The sequence below is a fragment of the Pseudorca crassidens genome, chromosome 1, assembly GCF_039906515.1.
Source record: "Pseudorca crassidens isolate mPseCra1 chromosome 1, mPseCra1.hap1, whole genome shotgun sequence".
In the NCBI taxonomy this organism is placed as follows: domain Eukaryota; kingdom Metazoa; phylum Chordata; class Mammalia; order Artiodactyla; family Delphinidae; genus Pseudorca; species Pseudorca crassidens.
The window spans coordinates 117,418,265-117,440,071 of NC_090296.1; the positions used below are offsets into that span (position 1 = coordinate 117,418,265).

At 42.1% G+C, this 21,807-nt stretch overlaps 1 protein-coding gene and 1 long non-coding RNA gene across 2 annotated transcripts in view; one reads left to right on the plus strand and one right to left on the minus strand.

Annotated features, from left to right (window-relative positions):
• Positions 1–17,033, minus strand: part of LOC137231537 (uncharacterized) — a 52,761-nt gene extending 35,728 nt beyond the window's left edge. The window contains exon 1 of the long non-coding RNA XR_010946652.1: positions 16,627–17,033. This is a non-coding gene — a long non-coding RNA (uncharacterized lncRNA). The remainder of the gene's footprint in view (positions 1–16,626) is intronic.
• A 78-nt stretch (positions 17,034–17,111) lies between these two features.
• RPLP1 (ribosomal protein lateral stalk subunit P1) lies at positions 17,112–19,298 on the plus strand. Its single transcript, XM_067751942.1, has 4 exons — positions 17,112–17,330; positions 18,033–18,107; positions 18,848–18,965; positions 19,177–19,298. Exons 1-4 carry the CDS (start codon positions 17,259–17,261, stop codon positions 19,254–19,256), a joined length of 345 nt encoding a protein of 114 aa, XP_067608043.1. The 5' UTR covers positions 17,112–17,258; the 3' UTR covers positions 19,257–19,298.
• Positions 19,299–21,807: the final 2,509 nt, after the last annotated feature.

Consider the following 21,807-nt stretch of genomic DNA (forward strand, 5'->3'; position numbering starts at 1 on the left):
AGAAAAATTACTGAAAGCAATAAGGGAAAAACAACAAATAACACACAAGGGAACTCCCATAAGGTTAACAGCTGATTTCTCAGCAGAAACTCTACAAGACAAAAAGGAGTGGCATGATATACTTAAAGTGAAGAACGGGAAGAACCTACAACCAAGATTACCCGGCAAGGATCTCATTCACATTCAATGGAGAAATCAAAAGTTTTACAGACAAGCAAAAGCTAAGAGAATTCAGCACCACCAAACGAGCTCTACAACAAATGCTAAAGGAACTTCTCTAAGTGGGAAACACAAGAGAAGAAAAGGACCTACAAAAACAAAACCATAACAATTAAGAAAATGGTAATAAAAAAAATACATATCGATAATTACCTTAAATATGAGTGGATTAAATGCTCCAACCACAAGACACAGATTCGCTAAAAGGATACAAAAACAAGACCCATACAGACTTCCGGGAAGATGGCGGAAGAGTAAGACACGGAGATCACCTTCCTCCCCACAGATACACCAGAAATACATCTACGCGTGGAACAACTCCCACGGAGCACCTATTGATCGCTGGCAGAAGACCTCAGACCTCCCAAAACGCAAGGAAGCCCCCCGCGTACCTGGTTAGCGCAGAAGAAAAAAATAAACAGAGACAAAAGGATAGGGACGGGTCCTGCACCAGCGGGAGAGAGCTGTGAAGGAGGAAAAGTGTCCACACACTAGGAAGCCCCTTCGCGGGCGGAGACTTCGGGTGGCGGAGGGGGAGCTTCGGAGCCGCGGAGGAGAGCACAGCAACAGGGGTGCGGAGGGCAAAGCGGGGAGATTCCAGCGCAGAGGATCCGGCCAACCGGCACTCACCAGCCGAGAGGCTTGTCTGCTCGCCCGATAGGGCGGGCGGGGCTGGGAGCTGAGGCTCCGGCTTCTGTCGGAGCGCCAGGAGAGGACTGAGGTTGGCGGCGTGAACACAGCCTGCAGGGCGTTAGTGCACCCGGGGAAAAGTCTGGACCTGCCGAAGAGGCAAGAGACTTTTTCTTCCCTCTTTGTTTCCTGGTGCACGAGGAGAGGGGATTAAGAACGCTGCTTAAGAGAGCTCCAGAGACAGGCGCGAGCCGCGGCTAAAAGTGCGGACCCCAGAGACAGACATGAGACGCTAAGGCCGCTGCTGCCGCCACGCCACCAAGAAGCCTGTGTGCGAACACAGGTCACTATCCACACCCCCTTACGGGGAGCCTGTGCAGCCCGCCACTGCCAGGGTCCCGGGATCCAGGGACAACTCCCCCGGGAGAACGCACGGTGTGCCTCGGGCTGGTGCAACATCACGCTGGCCTCTGCCACCGCAGGCCCGCCCCCGCACTCCGTGACCCTCCCTACCCCCCGGCCTGAGTAAGCCAGAGCCTCCGAATCAGCGGCTCCTTTAACCCCGTCCTGTCTGAGCAAAGAACAGACGCCCTCCGGCAACCTACACACACAGGCGGGGCCAAATCCAAAGCTGAGCCCCTGGGAGCTGTGAGAACAAAGAAGAGAAAGGGAAATCTCTCCCAGCAGCCTCAGAAGCAGCGGATTAAAGCTCCACAATCAACTTGATGTACCCTGCATCTGTGGAATACATGAATAGACAACGAATCATCCCAAAATAAGGAGCCCTGTGGATGAAAGGCTCTTGGTGCTGCAGCCAGGACAGTGCTGTGCCTCTGAGGTGGGAGAGCCAACTTCAGGACACTGGTCCACAAGAGGCCTCCCAGCTGCACATAATATGAAACAGCGAAAATCTCCCAGAGATCTCCATCTCAACGCCAGCACCCAGCTTCACTCAACGACCAGCAAGCTACAGTGGTGGACATCCTATGCCAAACAACTAGCAAGACAGGAACACAACCCCACCCATTAGCAGAGAGGCTGCCTAAAATCATAATAAGGCCACAGACACCCCAAAACACACCACCAGACGTGGACCTGCCCACCAGAAAGACAAGATCCAGCCTCATCCACCACAACACAGGCACTAGTCCCCTCCACCAGGAAGCCTACACAACCCACTGAACCAACCTTAGCCACTGGGGACAGACACAAAAAACAACAGGAACTACGAACCTTCAGCCTGCAAAAAGGAGACCCCAAACACAGTAAGATTAGCAAAATGAAAAGACAGAAAAATACACAGCAGATGAAGGAGCAAGATAAAAACCCACCAGACCTAACAAATGAAGAGGAAATAGGCAGTCTACCTGAAAAAGAATTCAGAATAATGATGGTAAACATGATCCAAAATCTGGGAAATAGAATAGACAAAATGCAAGAATCAGTTAACAAGGACCTAGAAGAACTAAAGATGAAACAAACAATGATGAACAACACAATAAATGAAATGAAAAATACTCTAGATGGGATCAATAGCAGAATAACTGAGGCAGAAGAACGGATAAGTGACCTGGAAGATAAAATAGTGGAAATAACTACTGCAGAGCAGAATAAAGAAAAAAGAATGAAAAGAACTGAGGACAGTCTCAGAGACCTCTGGGACAACATTAAACGCACCAACATTCGAATTATAGGGGTTCCAGAAGAAGAAGAGAAAAAGAAAGGGACTGAGAAAATATTTGAAGAGATTATAGTTGAAAACTTCCCTAATATGGGAAAGGAAATAGTTAATCAAGTCCAGGAAGCACAGAGAGTCCCATACAGGATAAATCCAAGGAGAAATACGCCACGACATATATTAATCAAACTGTCAAAAATTAAATACAAAGAAAGCATATTAAAAGCAGCAAGGGAAAAACAACAAATAACACACAAGGGAATCCCCATAAGGTTAACAGCTGATCTTTCAGCAGAAACTCTGCAAGCCAGAAGGGAGTGGCAGGACATACTGAAAGTGTTGAAGGAGAAAAACCTGCAACCAAGATTACTCTACCCAGCAAGGATCTCATTCAGATTTGATGGAGAAATTAAAACCTTTACAGACAAGCAAAAGCTGAGAGAGTTCAGCACCACCAAACCAGCTCTACAACAACTGCTAAAGGAACTTCTCTAGGCAAGAAACACAAAAGAAAGAAAAGACCTACAATAACGAACCCAAAGCAATTAAGAAAATGGGAACACGCATATCGATAATTACCTGAAATGTAAATGGACTAAATGCTCCCACCAAAAGACACAGATTGGCTGAATGGATACAAAAACAAGACGCATATATTTGCTGTCTACAAGAGACCCACTTCAGACCTAGAGACACATACAGACTGAAAGTAAGGGGATGGAAAAAGGTATTTCATGCAAATGGAAACCAAAAGAAAGCTGGAGTAGCAATTCTCATATCAGAAAAAATAGATTTTAAAACAAAGACTATTAGAAGAGACAAAGAAGGACACTACATAACGATCAAGGGATCGATCCAGGAAGAAGATATAACAATTGTAAATATTTATGCACCCAACATAGGAGCACCTCAATACATAAGGCAAATACTGACAGCCATAAAAGGGGAAATCGACAGTAACACATTCATAGTAGGGGACTTTAACACCCCACTTTCTCCAATGGACAGATCATCCAAAATGAAAATAAATAAGGAAACACAAGCTTTAAATGATACATTAAACGAGATGGAGTTAATTGATATTTATAGGACATTCCATTCAGAAACAGCAGAATACACATTTTTCTCAAGTGCTCATGGAACATTCTCCAGGATAGATCATATCTTGGGTCACAAATCAAGCCTTGGTAAATTTAAGAAAATTGAAATTGTATCAAGTACCTTTTCCGACCACAACGCTATGAGACTAGATGTCAATTACAGGAAAAGATCTGTAAAAAATACAAACACATGGAGGCTAAACAATACACTACTTAATAACGAAGTGATCACTGAAGAAATCAAAGAGGAAATCAAAAAATACCTAGAAACAAATGACAATGGATACACGACGACTCAAAATCTATGGGATGCAGCAAAAGCAGTTCTAAGAGGGAAGTTCATAGCAATACAATCCTACCTTAAGAAACAGGAAACATCTCGAATAAACAAGCTAACCTTGCACCTAAAGCAATTATAGAAAGAAGAACAAAAAAACCCCAAAGTTAGCAGAAGGATAGAAATCATAAAAATCAGATCAGAAATACATGAAAAAGAAATGAAGGAAACGATAGCAAAGATCAATAAAACTAAAAGCTGGTTCTTTGAAAGGATAAACAAAATTAATAAACCATTAGCCAGACTCATCAAGAAAAAAAGGGAGAAGACTCAAATCAATAGAATTAGAAATGAAAAAGGAGAAGTAACAAGTGACACTGCAGAAATACAGAAGATCATGAGAGATTACTACAAGCAACTCTATGCCAATAAAATGGACAATCTGGAAGAAATGCACAAATTCTTAGAAAGGCACAACCTGCCACGAATGAATCAGGAAGAAATAGAAAATAGGAACAGACCAATCACAAGCACTGAAATTGAAACTGTGATTAAAAATCTTCCAACAAACAAAAGCCCAGGACCAGATGGCTTCACAGGCGAATTCTATCAAACATTTAGAGAAGAGCTATCACCTATCCTTCTCAAACTCTTCCAAAATATAGCAGAGGGAGGAACACTCCCCAACTCATTCTACGAGGCCACCATCACCCTGATACCAAAACCAGACAAGGATGTCACAAAGAAAGAAAACTACAGGCCAATATCACTGATGAACATAAATGCAAAAATCCTCAACAAAATACTAGCAAACAGAATCCAACAGCACATTAAACGGATCATACACCATGATCAAGTTGGGTTTATTCCAGGAATGCAAGGATTCTTCAATATAAGCAAATCAATCAACGTGATACACCACATTAACAAACTGAAGGAGAAAAACCATATGATCATCTCAATAGATGCAGAGAAAGCTTTTGACAAAATTCAACACCCATTTATGATAAAAACCCTGCAGAAAGTAGGCATAGAGGGAACTTTCCTCAACATAATAAAGGCCATATATGACAAACCCACAGCCAACATCGTCCTCAATGGTGAAAAACTGAAAGCATTTCCACTAAGATCAGGAACAAGAGAAGGTTGCCCACTCTCACCACTCTTATTCAACATAGTTTTGGAAGTTTTAGCCACAGCAATTAGAGAAGAAAAGGAAATAAAAGGAATCCAAATCGGAAAAGAAGAAGTAAAGATTTCACTGTTTGCAGATGACATGATACTATACATAGAGAATCCTAAAGATGCTACCAGCAAACTACTAGAACTAATCAATGAATTTGGTAAAGTAGCAGGATACAAAATTAATGCACAGAAATCTCTGGCATTCCTATACACTAAGGATGAAAAATCTGAAAGTGAAATCAAGAAAACACTCCCATTTACCACTGCAACAAAAAGAATAAAACATCTAGGAATAAACCTACCTAAGGAGACAAAAGACCTGTACGCAGAAAATTATAAGACACTGATGAAAGGAATTAAAGATGATACAAATACATGGAGAGATATACCATGTTCTTGGATTGGAAGAATCAACATTGTGAAAATGACTCTACTACCCAAAGCCGTCTACAGATTGAATGCAATCCCTATCAAACTACCACTGGCATTTTTCACAGAACTAGAACAAAAAATTTCACAATTTGTATGGAAACACAAAAGACCCCAAATACCCAAAGCAATCTTGAGAACGGAAAACGGAGCTGGAGGAATCAGGCTTCCTGACTTCAGACTATACTACAAAGCTACAATAATCAAGACAGTATGGTACTGGCACAAAAACAGAAATATAGATCAATGGAACAGGATAGAAAGCCCAGAGATAAACCCACGCACATATGGTCACCTTATCTTTGACAAAGGAGGCAGGAATGTACAGTGGAGAAAGAACAGCCTCTTCAATAAGCGGTGCTGGGAAAACTGGACAGCTACATGTAAAAGTATGAGATTAGATCATTCCCTAACACCATACACAAAAATAAGCTCAAAATGGATTAAAGACCTAAATGTAAGGCCAGAAACTATCAAACTCTTAGAGGAAAACATAGGCAGGACACTCTATGACATAAATCACAGCAAGGTCCTTTTTGACCCACCTCCTAGAGAAATGGAAATAAAAACAAAAGTAAACAAATGGGACCTAATGAAACTTAAAAGCTTTTGCGCAGCAAAGGAAACCATAAAGAAGACCAAAAGACAACCCTCAGAATGGGAGAAAATATTTGCAAATGAAGCAACTGACAAAGGATTAATCTCCAAAATTTATAAGCAGCTCATGCAGCTTAATAACAAAAAAAAACCCAATCCAAAAATGGGCAGAAGACCTAAATAGACATTTCTCCAAAGAAGATATACAGACTGCCAACAAACACATGAAAGAATGCTCAACATCATTAATCATTAGAGAAATGCAAATCAAAACTACAATGAGATATCATCTCACACCAGTCAGAATGGCCATCATCAAAAAATCTAGAAACAATAAATGCTGGAGAGGGTGTGGAGAAAAGGGAACCCTCTTACACTGTTGGTGGGAATGTAAATTGATACAGCCACTGTGGAGAACAATATGGAGGTTCCTTAAAAAACTACAAATAGAACTATCATATGACCCAGCAATCCCACTACTGGGCATATACCCTGAGAAAACCAAAATTCAAAAAGAGTCATGTACCAAAATGTTCATTGCAGCTCTATTTACAATAGCCCGGAGATGGAAACAACCTAAGTGTCCATCATCGGATGAATGGATAAAGAAGATGTGGCACATATATACAATGGAATATTACTCAGCCATAAAAAGAAACGAAATTGAGCTATTTGTAATGAGGTGGATAGACCTAGAGTCTGTCATACAGAGTGAAGTAAATCAGAAAGAAAAAGACAAATACCGTATGCTAACATATATATATGGAATTTAAGAAAAGAAAAATGTCATGAAGAACCTAGGGGTAAGGCAGGAATAAAGACGCAGACCTCCTAGAGAACGGACTTGAGGTTATGGGGAGGGGGAAAGGTGAGCTGTGACAGGGCGAGAGAGAGTCATGGACATATACACACTAACAAACGTAGTAAGGTAGATAGCTAGTGGGAAGCAGCCGCATGGCACAGGGATATTGGCTTGGTACTTTGTGACAGCCTGGAGGGGTGGGATAGGGAGGGTGGGACTGAGGGAGACGCCAGAGGGAAGACATATGGGAACATATGTTTATGTATGACTGATTCACTTCGTTATAAAGCAGAAACTAACAAACCATTGTAAAGCAATTATACCCCAATAAAGATGTTAAAAAAAAAAAAAACCTTCCAACAAACAAAAGCTCAGGACCAGATGACTTCACAGGCAAATTCTATCAAACATTTAGAGAAGAGCTAACACCTATCCTTCTCAAACTCTTCCAAAATATAGCAGAGGGAGGAACACACCCAAACTCATTCTACAAGGCCCCCATCACCCTGATACCAAAACCAGACAAGGATGTCACAAAGAAAGAAAACTACAGGCCAATATTACTGATGAACATAGATGCAAAAATCCTCAACAAAATACTAGCAAACAGAATCCAACAGCACATTAAACGGATCATACACCATGATTAAGTGGGGTTTATTCCAGGAATGCAATAATTCTTCAATACACACAAATCAATCAATGTGATAAACCATATTAACAAACTGAAGGAGAAAATCCATATGATTATCTCAATAGATGCAGAGAAAGCTTTTGACAAAATTCAACACCCATTTATGACTAAAAAAACCCTGCAGAAAGTAGGCATAGAGGGAACTTTCCTCAACATAATGCCATATATGACAAACTCATAGCCAACATCATCTTCAATGGTGAAAAACTGAAAGCATTTCCACTAAAATCAGGAACAAGACAAGGTTGCCTACTCTCACCACTCTTATTCAATACGGTCTTGGAAGTTTTAGCTACAGCAATCAGAGAAGAAAAGGAAATAAAAGGAATCCAAATCGGAAAAGAAGAAGTAAAGCTGTCACTGTTTGTAGATGACATGATACTATACATAGAGAATCCTAAAGATGCTACCAGAAAACTACTAGAGCTAATCAATGAATCTGATAAAGTAGCAGGATACAAAATTAATGCACAGAAATCTCTGGCATTCCTATACACTAATGATGAAACATCTGAAAGTGAAATCAAGAAAACACTCCCATTTACCATTGCAACAAAAAGAATAAAATATCTAGGAATAAACCTACCTAAGGAGACAAAAGACCTGTATGCAGAAAATTATAAGACACTGATGAAAGAAATTAAAGATGATATAAACAGATGGAGAGATATACCATGTTCTTGGATTGGAAGAATCAACATTGTGAACATGACTCTACCACCCAAAGCAATCTACAGATTGAATGCAATCCCTATCGAACTACCACTGGCATTTTTCACAGAACTAGAACAAAAAATTTTGCAATTTGTATGGAAACACAAAAGACCCCAAATAGCCAAAGCAATCTTGAGAACGAAAAATGGAGCTGGAGGAATCAGGCTTCCTGACTTCAGACTATACTACAAAGCTACAGTAATCAAGACAGTATGGTACTGGCACAAAAACAGAAAGATAGATCAATGGAACAGGATAGAAAGCCCAGAGATAAACCCACGCACATATGGTCACAAAGGAGGCAGGAATGTACAGTGGAGAGAGGACAGCCTCTTCAATAAATGGTGCTGGGAAACTGGACAGCTACATGTAAAAGTATGAGATTCGATCACTCCCTAACACCATACACAAAAATAAGCTCAAAATGGATTAAAAACCTAAATGTAAGGCCAGAAACTATCAAACTCTTAGAGGAAAACATAGGCAGAACACTCTATGACATAAATCACAGCAAGATCCTTTTTGACCCACCTCCTAGAGAAATGGAAATCAAAAGAAAAAATAAACAAATGGGACCTAATGAAATTTCAAAGCTTTTGCACAGCAAAGGAAACCATAAACAAGACCAAAGACAACCCTCAGAATGGGAGAAAATATTTGCAAACGAAACAACTGACAAAGGATTAATATTCAAAATTTACAAGCAGCTCATGCAGCTCAATAACAAAAAAACAAACAACCCAATCCAAAAATGGGCAGAAGACCTAAATAGACATTTCTCCAAAGAAGATATACAGACTGCCAACAAACACATGAAAGAATGCTCAACATCATTAATCATTAGAGAAATGCAAATCAAAACTACAATGAGATATCATCTCACACCAGTCAGAATGGCCATCACCAAAAAATCTAGAAACAATAAATGCTGGAGAGGGTGTGGAGAAAAGGGCACACTCTTGCACTGCTGGTGGGAATGTGAATTGGTACAGCCACTATGGAGAACAGTATGGAGGTTCCTTAAAAAACTACAAATAGAACTACCATATGACCCAGCAATCCCACTACTGGGCATATACCCTGAGAAAACCATAATTCAAAAAGAGTCACGTACCAAAATGTTCATTGCAGCTCTATTTACGATAGCCAGGAGATGGAGACAACCTAAGGGCCCATCATCGGATGAATGGCTAAAGAAGATGTGGCACATATATACTTAGCCATAAAAAGAAAGGAAATTGAGCTATTTGTAATGAGGTGGATAGACCTAGAGTCTGTCATACAGAGTGAAGTAAGTCAGAAAGAGAAAAACAAATACCGTATGCTAACACATATATATGGAATTTAAGAAAAAAAATGTCATGAAGAACCTAGGGGTAAGACAGGAATAAAGACACAGACCTACTGGAGAAAGGGCTTGAGGATACGGGGAGGGGGAAGGGTGAGCTGTGACAAAGCGAGGGAGAGGCATGGACATATATACACTACCAAACGTAAGGTAGATAGCTAGTGGGAAGCAGCCGCATAGCACAGGGAGATCAGCTCGGTGCTCTGTGACCGCCTGGAGGGGTGGGATAGGGAGGGTGGGAGGGAGGGAGATGCAAGAGGGAAGAGATATGGGAACATATGTATATGTATAACTGATTCACTTCGTTATAAAGCAGAAACTAACACACCATTGTAAAGCAATTATACTCCACTAAAGATGTTAAAAAAAAAACAAAAAAACTCCCCAGAGAGTGGGCATAGAGGGAACCTACCTCAACATAATAAAGGCCATATACGACAAACGCACAGCAAACATCATTCTCAATGGTGAAAAACTGAAAGCATTCCGTCTAAGATCAGGAACAAGCAAGGATGTCCACTCTCGCCACTATTATTCAACATAGTTTTGGAAATCCTAGTCACGGCAATCAGAGAAGGAAAAGAAATAAAAGGAATCTAAACTGGAAAAGAAGAAGTAAAACTGTCACTGTTTGCAGATGACATGATACTATACATTCAGAATCCTAAAGATGGCACCAGAAAACTACTACAGCTAATCAATCAATTTGGTAAAGTTGCAGGATACAAAATTAATGCACAGAAATCTCTTGCATTCCTATATACTAATGATGAAAAGTCGGAAAGAGAAATTAAGGAAACGCTCCCATCTACCATTGCAACAAAAAGAATAAAATACCTAGGAATAAACTTACGTAGGTTAAGGCAGAAGACCTGTAAGCAGAAAACTACAAGACAATGCTGAAAGAAATTAAAGATGATGCAAACAGATGGAGAGATATACCATGTTCTTGGATTGGAAGAATCAATATTGTGAAAATGACTATATGATCCAAAGCAATCTACAAATTCAATGCAATCCCTAGCAAATTACCAGTGGCATTTTTTACAGAACTAGAACAAAAACTCTTAAAATTTCAGTGGAGACACAAAAGACCCTGAATAGGCAAAGCAGTCTTGATGGGAAAAAACGGAGCTGGAGTAATCAGACTCCCTGATTTCAGACTATACTACAAAGCTACAGTCATCAAGATAATATGGTACTGGCACAAAAACAGAAATATAGAACAATGGAACAAGACAGAAAGCCCAGAGATAAACCTATGCATCTATGGTCAACTAATCTATAACAAAGGAGGCAAGGATATGCAATGGAGGAAAAACAGTCTCTTCAATAAGTGGAGCTGGGAAAACTGGACAGCTACATGTAAAAGAATGAAATTAGAACAGTCCGTAACACCATCCACAAAAATAAACTCAAAGTGGATTAGAGACCTAAATCTAAGACTGGACACTATAAAACTCTTAGAGGAAAACATAGGAAGAACACTCTGTGACATAAATCACAGCAAGATCTTTTTTGATCCACCTCCTAGAGTAATGGAAATAAAAACAAAAATAAACAAATGGGACCTAATGAAACTTCAAGGCTTTTGCAAAGCAACGGAAACTACAAACAAGACGAAAAGACAACCCTCAGAATAGGAGAAAATATTTGCAAACGAATTAATGGACAACGGATTAATCTCCAAAATATATAAACAGCTCATGCAGCTCAATATCAAAAAAACAAACAGCCCAATCAAAAATTGGCAGAAGACCTAAATAGACATTTCTCCGAAGAAGATATACAGATGGCCAAGAGGCACATGAAAAGCTACTCAACATCACTAATTACTAGAGAAATGCAAATCAAAACTACAATGAGGTATCACCTCACACCAGTTAGACTGGGCATCATCAGAAAAATCTACAAACAACAAATGCTGGAGAGGGTGTGGAGAAAAGGAAACCCTCTTGCACTGTTGGTGGGAATGTAAATTGATACAGCCACGATGGAGATCAGTATGAAGGTTCCTTAAAAACCTAAAAATAGAATTACCATGTGACCCAGCAATCCCACTACTGGGCACATACCCAGAGAAAACCATAATTCAAAAAGACACATGCGCCCCAATGTTCACTGCAGCACTATTTACAACAGCCAGGTCACGGAAGTAACCTAAATGCCCCTGGACAGACAAATGGATAAAGAAGATGTGGGACATATATACAATGGAATATTACTCAGCCATAAAAAGGAACGAATTGGGTCATTTGTAGAGACGTGGATGCATCTAGAGACTACCATACAGAGAGAAGTAAGTCAGAAAAAGAAAAACAAATATTGTATATTAATGCATATATGTGAAGCCTAGAAAAATGGTACAGATGAACCAGTTTGCAGGGCAGAAGTTGAGACACAGATGTAGAGAACAAACGTATGGACACCACGGGGGGGAAAGTGGCAGGGGAGATTGGGATTGACATATACATACTAATATGTATAAAATGGATAACTAATAAAAACCTGCTGTATAAAATAAATAAAATTCAAAAAAGAGAAAGACAAATACCATATGGTATTCCTTATATGTGGGATCTAAAATATGACACAAATAAGTTTATCTATGAAACAGAAACAGAGTCACAGACACAGAGAACAGACTTGTGGTTGCCAGTGGGGAGGCGGTTGGAGGACGGATGGACTGGGAAGTTGGGGTTAGCAGATGTAAGCTTTTATATACAGAATGGATAAACAACAAGGTCCTACTGTATAGCACAGGGAACTATATTCAATATCCTATGATAAACCATAATGGAAAAGAATGTTAAGAAAAAGTGTACATATATGTATAAAGGAATCACTTTGCTGTACAGCACAAATTAACACAACATTGTAAAACAACTACAATAAAAAAAACTATTTCTTATTAGTATAGTTTAAAATGGGAAAAATCTTGTTTTACTGTGTGTTGATATGTATTATACTCACCAGATCGGTTTTTTGTTAAGTACACTGGTGAGGGAAGTATGTTTTGGACTGATTCGTTCTGGCTTTGGAAATGTTTGAATTTTTCAATAACTTTATGTTTTCCCTCCCAGATTCCACTATAATTGCTTCCTAGATTTAGATGAACACTCAAAACAAGTTTTATTTTTAGAAACCTTGATAGTGTTTTTTTTAAAAAGCTTTCTAAAAAGTTTGGGATATTAAGATATGTTTACATTTGTGGCTAAGATGAACCCAAGTGGGACTCTAAATTGGGGGATTCCAATGGAAATGTTTGGTCAGGGATGATGAGATAATGGCACTGATTAAACAAAGCAGGCTCCTGGGGAAAACAAAAAACAAAAAACTGAATCACCTTTCCAGGAAACTAGGCAAATTCCAAGAGGGAAATAACTGATGAAATGTAAAGATTACCATTTTGTTAGTAGGAGTTAAATTTAAGGTTCAGATATGTAATAAATGATACACATACACGTTGCAGACAATTCAAAACATCAAAAATAAAGGAAAAGTTAAGACACTGATGAAAGACCGAAGACCCAAATAAATGGAAAGATATTCCATGCTCATGGTTGTAAGAATACTGATAAAATGTCCCTACTACCCAAAGCAATCTACAGATTCAATGCAATCCTTGTCAAAATTCCAATGGCATTTTTCACAGAAATAAAACAATCCTAAAATTTATATGGAACCACAACACATCCTGAATAGCCAAAGCAATCTTGATAAAGAAGAACAAAGCTGGAGACATCACAAAGCTATAGTAATCAAACAGTATAAAAACAAACACATAGATCCATGGAACAGAATAGAGAGCCCAGAAATAAACTCATGCATATACAGTCAATTAATTTATGACAGAGGAGCTAAGAATATACAATATTCAATAATTGCTGTTGGGAAACTAGACAGCCACATGCAAAAGAATGAAAGACCACTATCTTACACAATACACAAAAAATTACCTCAAAACGGATTAAAGAATTGAATGTAAGGCCTGAAACCATAAAACTCCTAGAAGAAAGCATAAAGCAGTAAGCTCCTTGTCACAGGTCTCGGTGATGATTTTTTGGATCTGACTCCAAAAGCAAAGGCAATAAAAGCAAAAACAAATTAGTGGGACTGCAACAGACTAAAAAGCATCTGCATTGAAAAGGAAACCATCAACAAAATGAAAACGCAACCTACTGAATGGGAAAAGACATTTGCAAATCATGTACCTGACAAAGAGTTAATATCCAAAATATATTAAAAACTCATACAACTCGGGCTTCCCTGGTGGCGCAGTGGTTAAGAGTCCGCCTGCCGATGCAGGGGACACGGGTTCGTGCCCCGGTCCGGGAAGATCCCATATGCCGCGGAGCGGCTGGGCCCGTGACCCATGGCCGCTGAGCCTGCGCGTCTGGAGCCTGTGCTCCGCAACGGGAGAGGCCACAACAGTGAGAGGCCCACGTACTGCAAAAAAACCCCAAAAAACAAAAAACCAAACTCATACAACTCAATAACAAAAAAACAAACAATCAAATTAAAAAACAGGCAGATCTGAATAGGTATTTTTTCAAAGAAGACATACAGATGGGAAACAGGTGCTTGAAAAGGTGCTCAACATCACTAACAATCAGGGAAACACAAACCACAATGAGCTATCACCTCCCACCTGTTAAGAATGGCTATGATCAACAAGAGCTAACACGTGTTGGTGAAGATGTGGAGAAAGGGAACCCTTACGCACTGTTGGTGGGAATGTAAATTGGTGCAGGCGCTACAGAAAACAGTACAGAGGTTCCTTCAAAAATTAAAACTACTATTATCTGGCCCACACCCAAACCCACAGCACTGGATTCCGAACACGGCCCGGGCAGGTGTGGCAGTGCCCCCTTGACATGAAGCGGCCTGCGTGGCCAGGGAACCCCACGGCCCCGTCAGGACAGTGTGGCATTGCCAGCCAACTCTAGATATAGCGCACCAGGTAGTGCCCCGTCCACTTGCCCCACTGCTGGGCAGGAGATGCACTTGTTTGGGGTCTACCGTGTCTGGGCACAAACGGCTCCCCTTAAACTGCCACCCAAGGGCACAGCAGGACAATGGCCTCTGCCCTGTGCCCCTCATTCTCTGACTCCCTCAGTGGCCCAGAGGCTGCCTCCCACCGGGCTCTCTGGCTGCATCCCCACACCTCGTTGGGGAGTGCCTTCTCACCTGGCCTGTTCCTGCTAGTTAGAAAGAGCTGCATAGATCAGTCCCCATCCAGTTTGTACAGTCCTTGTAACTACTCCCCCCACAAACCCACCCCCTTCGGTTCTGCCTGGGACTGGACTGGGTCCGCCATGCCAGCCCTTTTGGACGTAACTCCTGTAGTATCTGCTTTGACCCCTGCCCCAGTCTTTGCTCCCTGGGTCCCCTGTCCTCTGGACTGGAAGTTAAGGAAGGCTGCATGGAGGAAGCAGCTGCTCTCACTATTCAGTGTAAGTGGGAGGGTGTCTTGGCAGAGAAGGGTGCTTCCCTACGTACGGGCTTACCAGCAGCCCTGGCCCACTGGGACAGCTTCGATGCAGGAGGGTGGGGTGCAGGGCCTCCTCACTAGTCTCTGCTCCCTTCCAGGCACTTGCCTGCTGCATTAGCAGCCAGTCTTGTTTGGGCCCACGCTGCCCTCCCCTCTGCTCTTCAGCAGTCCTGCCTCCATGTCCACTCGTGCACTTGGCTGCTTCAGCACTCACGCCCAGCGCTGTAAGACTTGTGTCTCTGAATGGACTGTGAGCCCCTAGGGCAGGGCTCTGTCAGTCAACCTTGTGTCCCTGCTACACATCGGTGCTATTAAACATGCGTTAGATCCATGGGGGGAAAAAAAAAATCCAGAAGTTCTGAGTATTTACTAGAAGACAATGAAAAACACTAACTTGAAAAGATACCTGCACTCCCATATTCACTGCAGCATTATTTACAATCTCCAATGCATGGAAACGACCTAAGCGTCCACCAACGGATGAATGGATAAGGAAAATGTGATGGAATACTATTCAGCAAAAAAAGAATAAACTCTTGCCATCTGAGACAACACAGGTGGAACTTGAGAGCGTTATGCTAAGTGAAATAAGTAAATAAGTCAGAGAAAGGCAAATACCGTATGACCTCATTATATGTGGAATCTAAACAAACAGACAAAAAACAAACTAAAAAACCAAAAACAAGCTCATAGATACAGGAAACAGATTTGTGGTTGCCCGAGGTGGGGATGCGGGGCTGAGTGAAATTGGTGAAGGGGGATCAAAGCTACAAATTTCCAGTTATAAAATAAATAAGTCATGGGGATGTAAGGTACAGCATGGTGACTACTGTTAATAATGTACCACACACTGAAAAGTTGCTTACAGAGTAGACCTCATCACACACAAATAAATTTGTTCTCTATGTATGATTGATGGATGTTAATTAGACTTACTATGATGATCGCTTCCCAATATAAACGAATAGCGAATATCATGTCGTACACCTGAAACTAATATATCAATTATACCTCAATTTAAAAAATTCTAAAGAAAACCTCTCAGTATGAACCCAACACCTGTTTCGTTAGCTTCAAAGGACACAAAAAGGCAATACAGCACCTAGCCAGACAGCAGTTACATCAAGAGGTCTTTTAACATCACAAGTACAGTTTCAAGGCGTTTACATCCAACCACGGGGTCCCTTATTTACAAAAAAAAAAAAAAAAAAATGAACCTGAAGTGGAAAGTTCCCCTATATTCCTAATATATCTTTTAATGCTTTGGGGAAAAAAAAAGACAAAATTTACTCATAATCCCCAAACCCATCCCTCTCTGCACACACAAGAAGGAAGCACTGAATTTAGGTTCCTAGATTCCAAATCCAGGCTCGGCCTCGTAGTAACTGCGGAATCTTGTGTAGTTACCGGGCATACACCTTAGTTTTGCCACCCACAAAATGGAGATAATAGTACTTACCTCTTATGCTGGGTGAGGATTAAATGAATCCTTGCAGAGTGCGGCTCAGTGCCTGGGTCACAGTAGGCGCTCAAATGCCTCTGCTACAGTAACGTTGCAGGTTTCTCATTTTCTCCTATATTCACTTAGTATTTTATCCGAGAAGCTGCGCTAAGCACCGGGACCTCCAGGTTAAAACCTATTTCCTGCTCTTCAGCAGGTCACTGCCTGCTCAAACACTCTCACACGGGCTACAGCAGGTACGAGTGATACCTATTTATCTAGGTAACTTTTTGCTAAAAATATTTTTACTGTTCACAAGCTGAGTTTTTACCCAAGCCACGGGAACCGGCGTCTGCAAACGCCTAGCAACTTTTTGAACCCGCAAACGAGCGAGATACGCGCTTGCGCAGGCGTCTTTGGTGTGTTGTCGCGAGAGGCTCTAGTCCCGCCTCTTCCGGCAAGTTCGGGCGCCGATTGGTCCGCGTGGCCTGTATAAGAGGCTGCGCGAAGGCGCGTACTTCCTTTTCCTCAGTTTCCGCTAAGGTGCTCGGTCCTTCCGAGGAAGCTAAGGCCGCGTTGGGGTGAGGCCCTCACTTCATCCGGCGACTAGCACCGCGCCCGGCAGACCCTGCCTAGCCCTCGCCCGCACCATGGCCTCCGTCTCGGAGCTCGCCTGCATCTACTCGGCCCTCATCCTACACGACGATGAGGTGACGGTCACGGTGAGTGCGGGCGTGGGCCGGTGGCGGGGTGCAGGTTACCCGCCCTCGCAGGCGTCCGGGGCGGACTCTTCTGGCCGGAGCCGCGGCCATCGACACCCCGACGGAGGGGGACGGGCGGGACGGGAGCTCATCGGGTGGTCCCATGTGCGGGCGGCCTGGGGCCTCGGCCACGTGCCCGCCCCGGAGGGAGTGGCTTTTACTTGGCGGCGGCGGCGCGCTCCGGTTTTGACAATCTCTAATTTGTGCAACACGTGGGCAGCCTCATCCGCAGCTAGAAAATGCTCCAGGACGCTTTATACCTCCATTTGGTGTGATTTCTTTCGTGTTCTTGAGAAGACCCCCTGGGGCCTGGCTGCGTGGTGTGGAGGCTCTGCTCCACCTCTGGCCTTGCCTCACGACTTAAAATAGCAGCGTGACTTGGGCAGGTCCCAGCCTGTGAAGTGGCAGCGATGAACTCGAGGCCGTGCAAAGTACCTGGCACACAAGAGCAGAGGCTTTTTTTTTTTTTTTTTTTGCCTTTAGAGTGGAAGAAAGAGTCGTCTTAAATTAGCATACATGCGATGCCGGTAGAATATTTGAACTGGGTAAACGTAGTTTGGTACCCACGTTAAGAGTGATTTGCTTTCAGTTTGCAGTATTTCGGAGACATTTACGAAAGCTAAACTTTGCTGTATGATGGATTGCCGTTTTTATTTGTTTTAGGAGGATAAGATCAATGCCCTCATTAAAGCAGCCGGTGTAAATGTTGAACCTTTCTGGCCAGGCTTGTTTGCAAAGGTAAGGTGATGGTGGCAGTGATTTGGAGAAGTAAATTTTGGAAGACCGTTAAGTCAGGTGCTTATGCTAAACTCCAGAAGTGCCAGAATCCCACTGGACTTGTCCAAGTATGAGCAATGATTTCCTCACATTTCTATCTCTGGGAGCGAATTAAGGTTTTGCTTTGTCATGACTTTGTCTTTTTCTCTTGGTCTCAGACTCTGCTGTCTCTTTCCTTGTGTTCTAAAATCATGAGGAAAATATATTAACCAGGTCATTCCTTCATAAAAGGGTCACCCAGGAGGTAATACCACCTGTGCTGTTCCAAGTAAATCGTGCCAGCATGGTGATGGCCTTTTATTGACCATTTATTTTGTGTTGGAATATAAAAGACTAATGAAAACCGGATTCCTACCCAAGGAACTTAGCACTGGCTACCTTGTGTAGGTTACTTAATCGCTGGCAAGTGAAACTGATAGCCTCTAACTATTCAGCTTGTGTCCTTCAACCGTGAGACCTGAAAGATTGGACACATTGTTCCTAAATCATCGTCAGTGAATTCCCTTGGGAAAAGTCCTAGAAGTGCATAGTAGTATAAAAAATTGAATTCACTCTAAGGAGGAGTCATGAACTGTGGAAAGCATCCTGGTTTGAGTGTTTAAGGAAGCTTGAAATTTCTCCTAGCAAGTTAAGCCAGCATTTTGGTGCTGGAACAAAAGGACAGGACTAAGCATTTACCTACATATGCGTATGTATTGCAGGCTTTGGCCAATGTCAACATCGGGAGCCTCATCTGCAATGTGGGGGCAGGTGGACCTGCCCCAGCAGCTGGTGCTGCACCAGCAGGAGGTCCTGCCCCCTCCACCACTGCTGCCCCAGGTAGGAAACTTGGTATCAGAGCGTGGAGATTAGAAGTATTATAGGCAAAATTGTTCTTCATTTGCTAAGAGTAGATGATGTATAGAAATCTTAAAACCAGAGGCATAGTTTGATGAGGGGAATCTAGGGTATTTTTGACCACGAAAGTTGAAGGGCCTGGAGCTCTTGGAGTTTTAGAGAGGTAACTGACTATTTTCTGTTTTGTTTTTAGCTGAGGAGAAGAAAGTGGAAGCAAAGAAAGAAGAATCTGAAGAGTCTGATGATGACATGGGCTTTGGTCTTTTTGACTAAACCTCTTTAGTAGCACATTCAATAAAAAGCTGAGTTCTTTGCTGCTGTTCGTCTTACTGATAGTTCTGGGGATGTGTTGTGTAAAGATGAACTTCGGCTTTCAGTGGTGTCTTCCTGAAAGAAGCAGCTGGGTGCAGCATTGAGAACTGCATGGAGACGCAGGAGGAGAAAGGTTCAGAGCAGACACCTTGTCCGGACTCCCCGCATGACTTCATGATTACAGGCTCTGTCCTCTAGACCTGAATAAGAGTCACTGTTGGGGGTGATCCAGGCCTCAGATTTTTGAAAATCTAACATGAAGTAGCTTTGGGGGAAGAGGTGATTGAATGGTGGTATGAAGTGGAAATTGGTTTGCTTTTCAAAATGCCAGGGCCACCCTAGAACTTGGATTTATATAACATGATTCTTGTGTATTCAGAGCATGTTAGGTGCCAGGCACTTGGGACATCTGTGCAATTAATAGATGGGGACATGGGATTGGGGAGTTGAGCAGGACATTCTGGCCCCGACCGCCCTCACTCCAGCATACAGGACCATTTGTACATGTTACTATAGCCATTTGGGCAAGTGGCTGGTGTATCTTGTAAAATTGGACATCCAAGATACATCTCTGGTAATGTTTAAAGCAGTGCTGAAAAATAAAACTCAAAGGTCCATCAAATAAGTGGCCCTCAGTTATCAGCGGTGGAAACTACAGATATGGAGGAATTCTTAACAGGGTGAGATTTAAAAGAAAGTCTTAGTAAATAACACATATAGCACAGTTACCCTTTTTGTAAAGCTCAAATTTTTAAAGAGATTAAGGCATTCATATCTGATAAAAGAGATAAGGTAGGGTAAATTAGGGCCTGAGGTGGCTGGGTACAATGAGAGAACATAGATGTCATTGTTCAAATTTAGACATGGAAAAGGGCATCGCGGAGCACTAAGGAATGTGTCATAAAACAAAGATGATCTACATCCGTGTGGTAAGTGCCTACTTTTCCTCACTTTCCACATCCATAGCTCACCTAAATGAAGGCCACCACTGTGCTAATCTCAAGCGTCGTTCTGTACAACAATCCCATGCTGGTAAGACCCCATGTCAGGTGGGTAAGTAGAAGCTCAGAGGTTTTCATGCCTTTGGTTACAAAGTAGTAAGTGCCTGGAAGGATTAAAGCCAGGCAATGACTGCAAAGCCTACTTTAACTGCATCTCCCCATGCTCCTGCCCCTTAGCTTTCTCTGTAGTGATGAGAGTACATCCTCTAGAGTTGAGTTAGCGGGTTCCTTGCATTTAGCATTCAAGGAGGGAACACCCACGTTTAATTTAGCTGAAATATTTTTTGGATGGGTTAAAGAGAATACAACATAAAGGAAAACACAGCATCTAAAACAGCTGAAAATTAGTGGTAAATTGGGATATTACAAATTTAAGTTAGCCAAACCAAACAATACAATCGCAAATGTTCACTCTAGCAAGACTCATGTTAACATGGCCTAATGGATGGCCCAGCTTTTTAAAAGAAATATTTAATATAGTAAAAATTAATAGAGCTAAAAAAACCTTTCCAAAGAATGATCTGATAATCAGATTAGGGGACCCACATCCACATATAGGAATGCCAGTGTTTTATTCATTTGATATAAGTAATAAAGCCTGTCCAGTCCCACCCACCTTTCAGTTCTCTGAGCCTTGATTTCCACTTTGCAAAACGGTAATCATATCTACTTCATGTTACAGAATGAACAAAGTCATGCTTGCTGGCAGGCAAATGTTATTTTTCTTCTGCATAAGGCACAAGGAGCACAGCTGGCGTCCCTGCTTTCCAGAATCCCAGGTGCAACCTTGTGCTTCCCAAGCCCGCTCCCTGCCGATCCTGCCCAATCATGGTTGGTTTACTATGACACTTGAGGGCTGCGTGCCTGCTTGGTTTCTTATAACTAGTTTCACACTTCTGATGTTCACCAAGCATACTTGTTACTTTTTAAACAGTTTCTTGTTCTTAAAATTCTATTCATATCTCCTGTGGCTACTGAAAGCATACCTAGGTCCATGGCCAGCTCACTCACCCCTCTAATAATCCTGCATTAGCAGGAAGCCAGCATTAGGTATATGGGCTCTAATCCTTGTGTTCTGAAGAATCTTGGGAACAGACATGTTCATTGACAAACCACCTAAGAAAACAACTTTTTAAAAAGTTCGCAGGGGCTTCCCTGGTGGTGCAGTGGTTAAGAATCTGCCTAGCAAGGCAGGGGACACGGGTTTGAGCCCTGGTCCAGGAAGATCTCACGTCACAGAGCCATTAAGGCCCTGTGCCACAACCACTGAGCCTGTGCTCTAGAGCCTGCGAGTCACAACTACTGAGCCCGTGTGTCGCAACTACTGAAGTCCGCGTGCCTAGAGCCCGTGGTCTGCAGCAAGAGAGGCCACGGCAATGAGAAGCCTGTGCTCGCCGCAACTAGAGAAAAGCCCGCGCATAGCAACAAAGACCCAACACAGCCAAAAACAAATAAAAATTAAAAAAAAATATTTTAAAAAAGTCCACAGAATATGTTGGACAATGGGATAG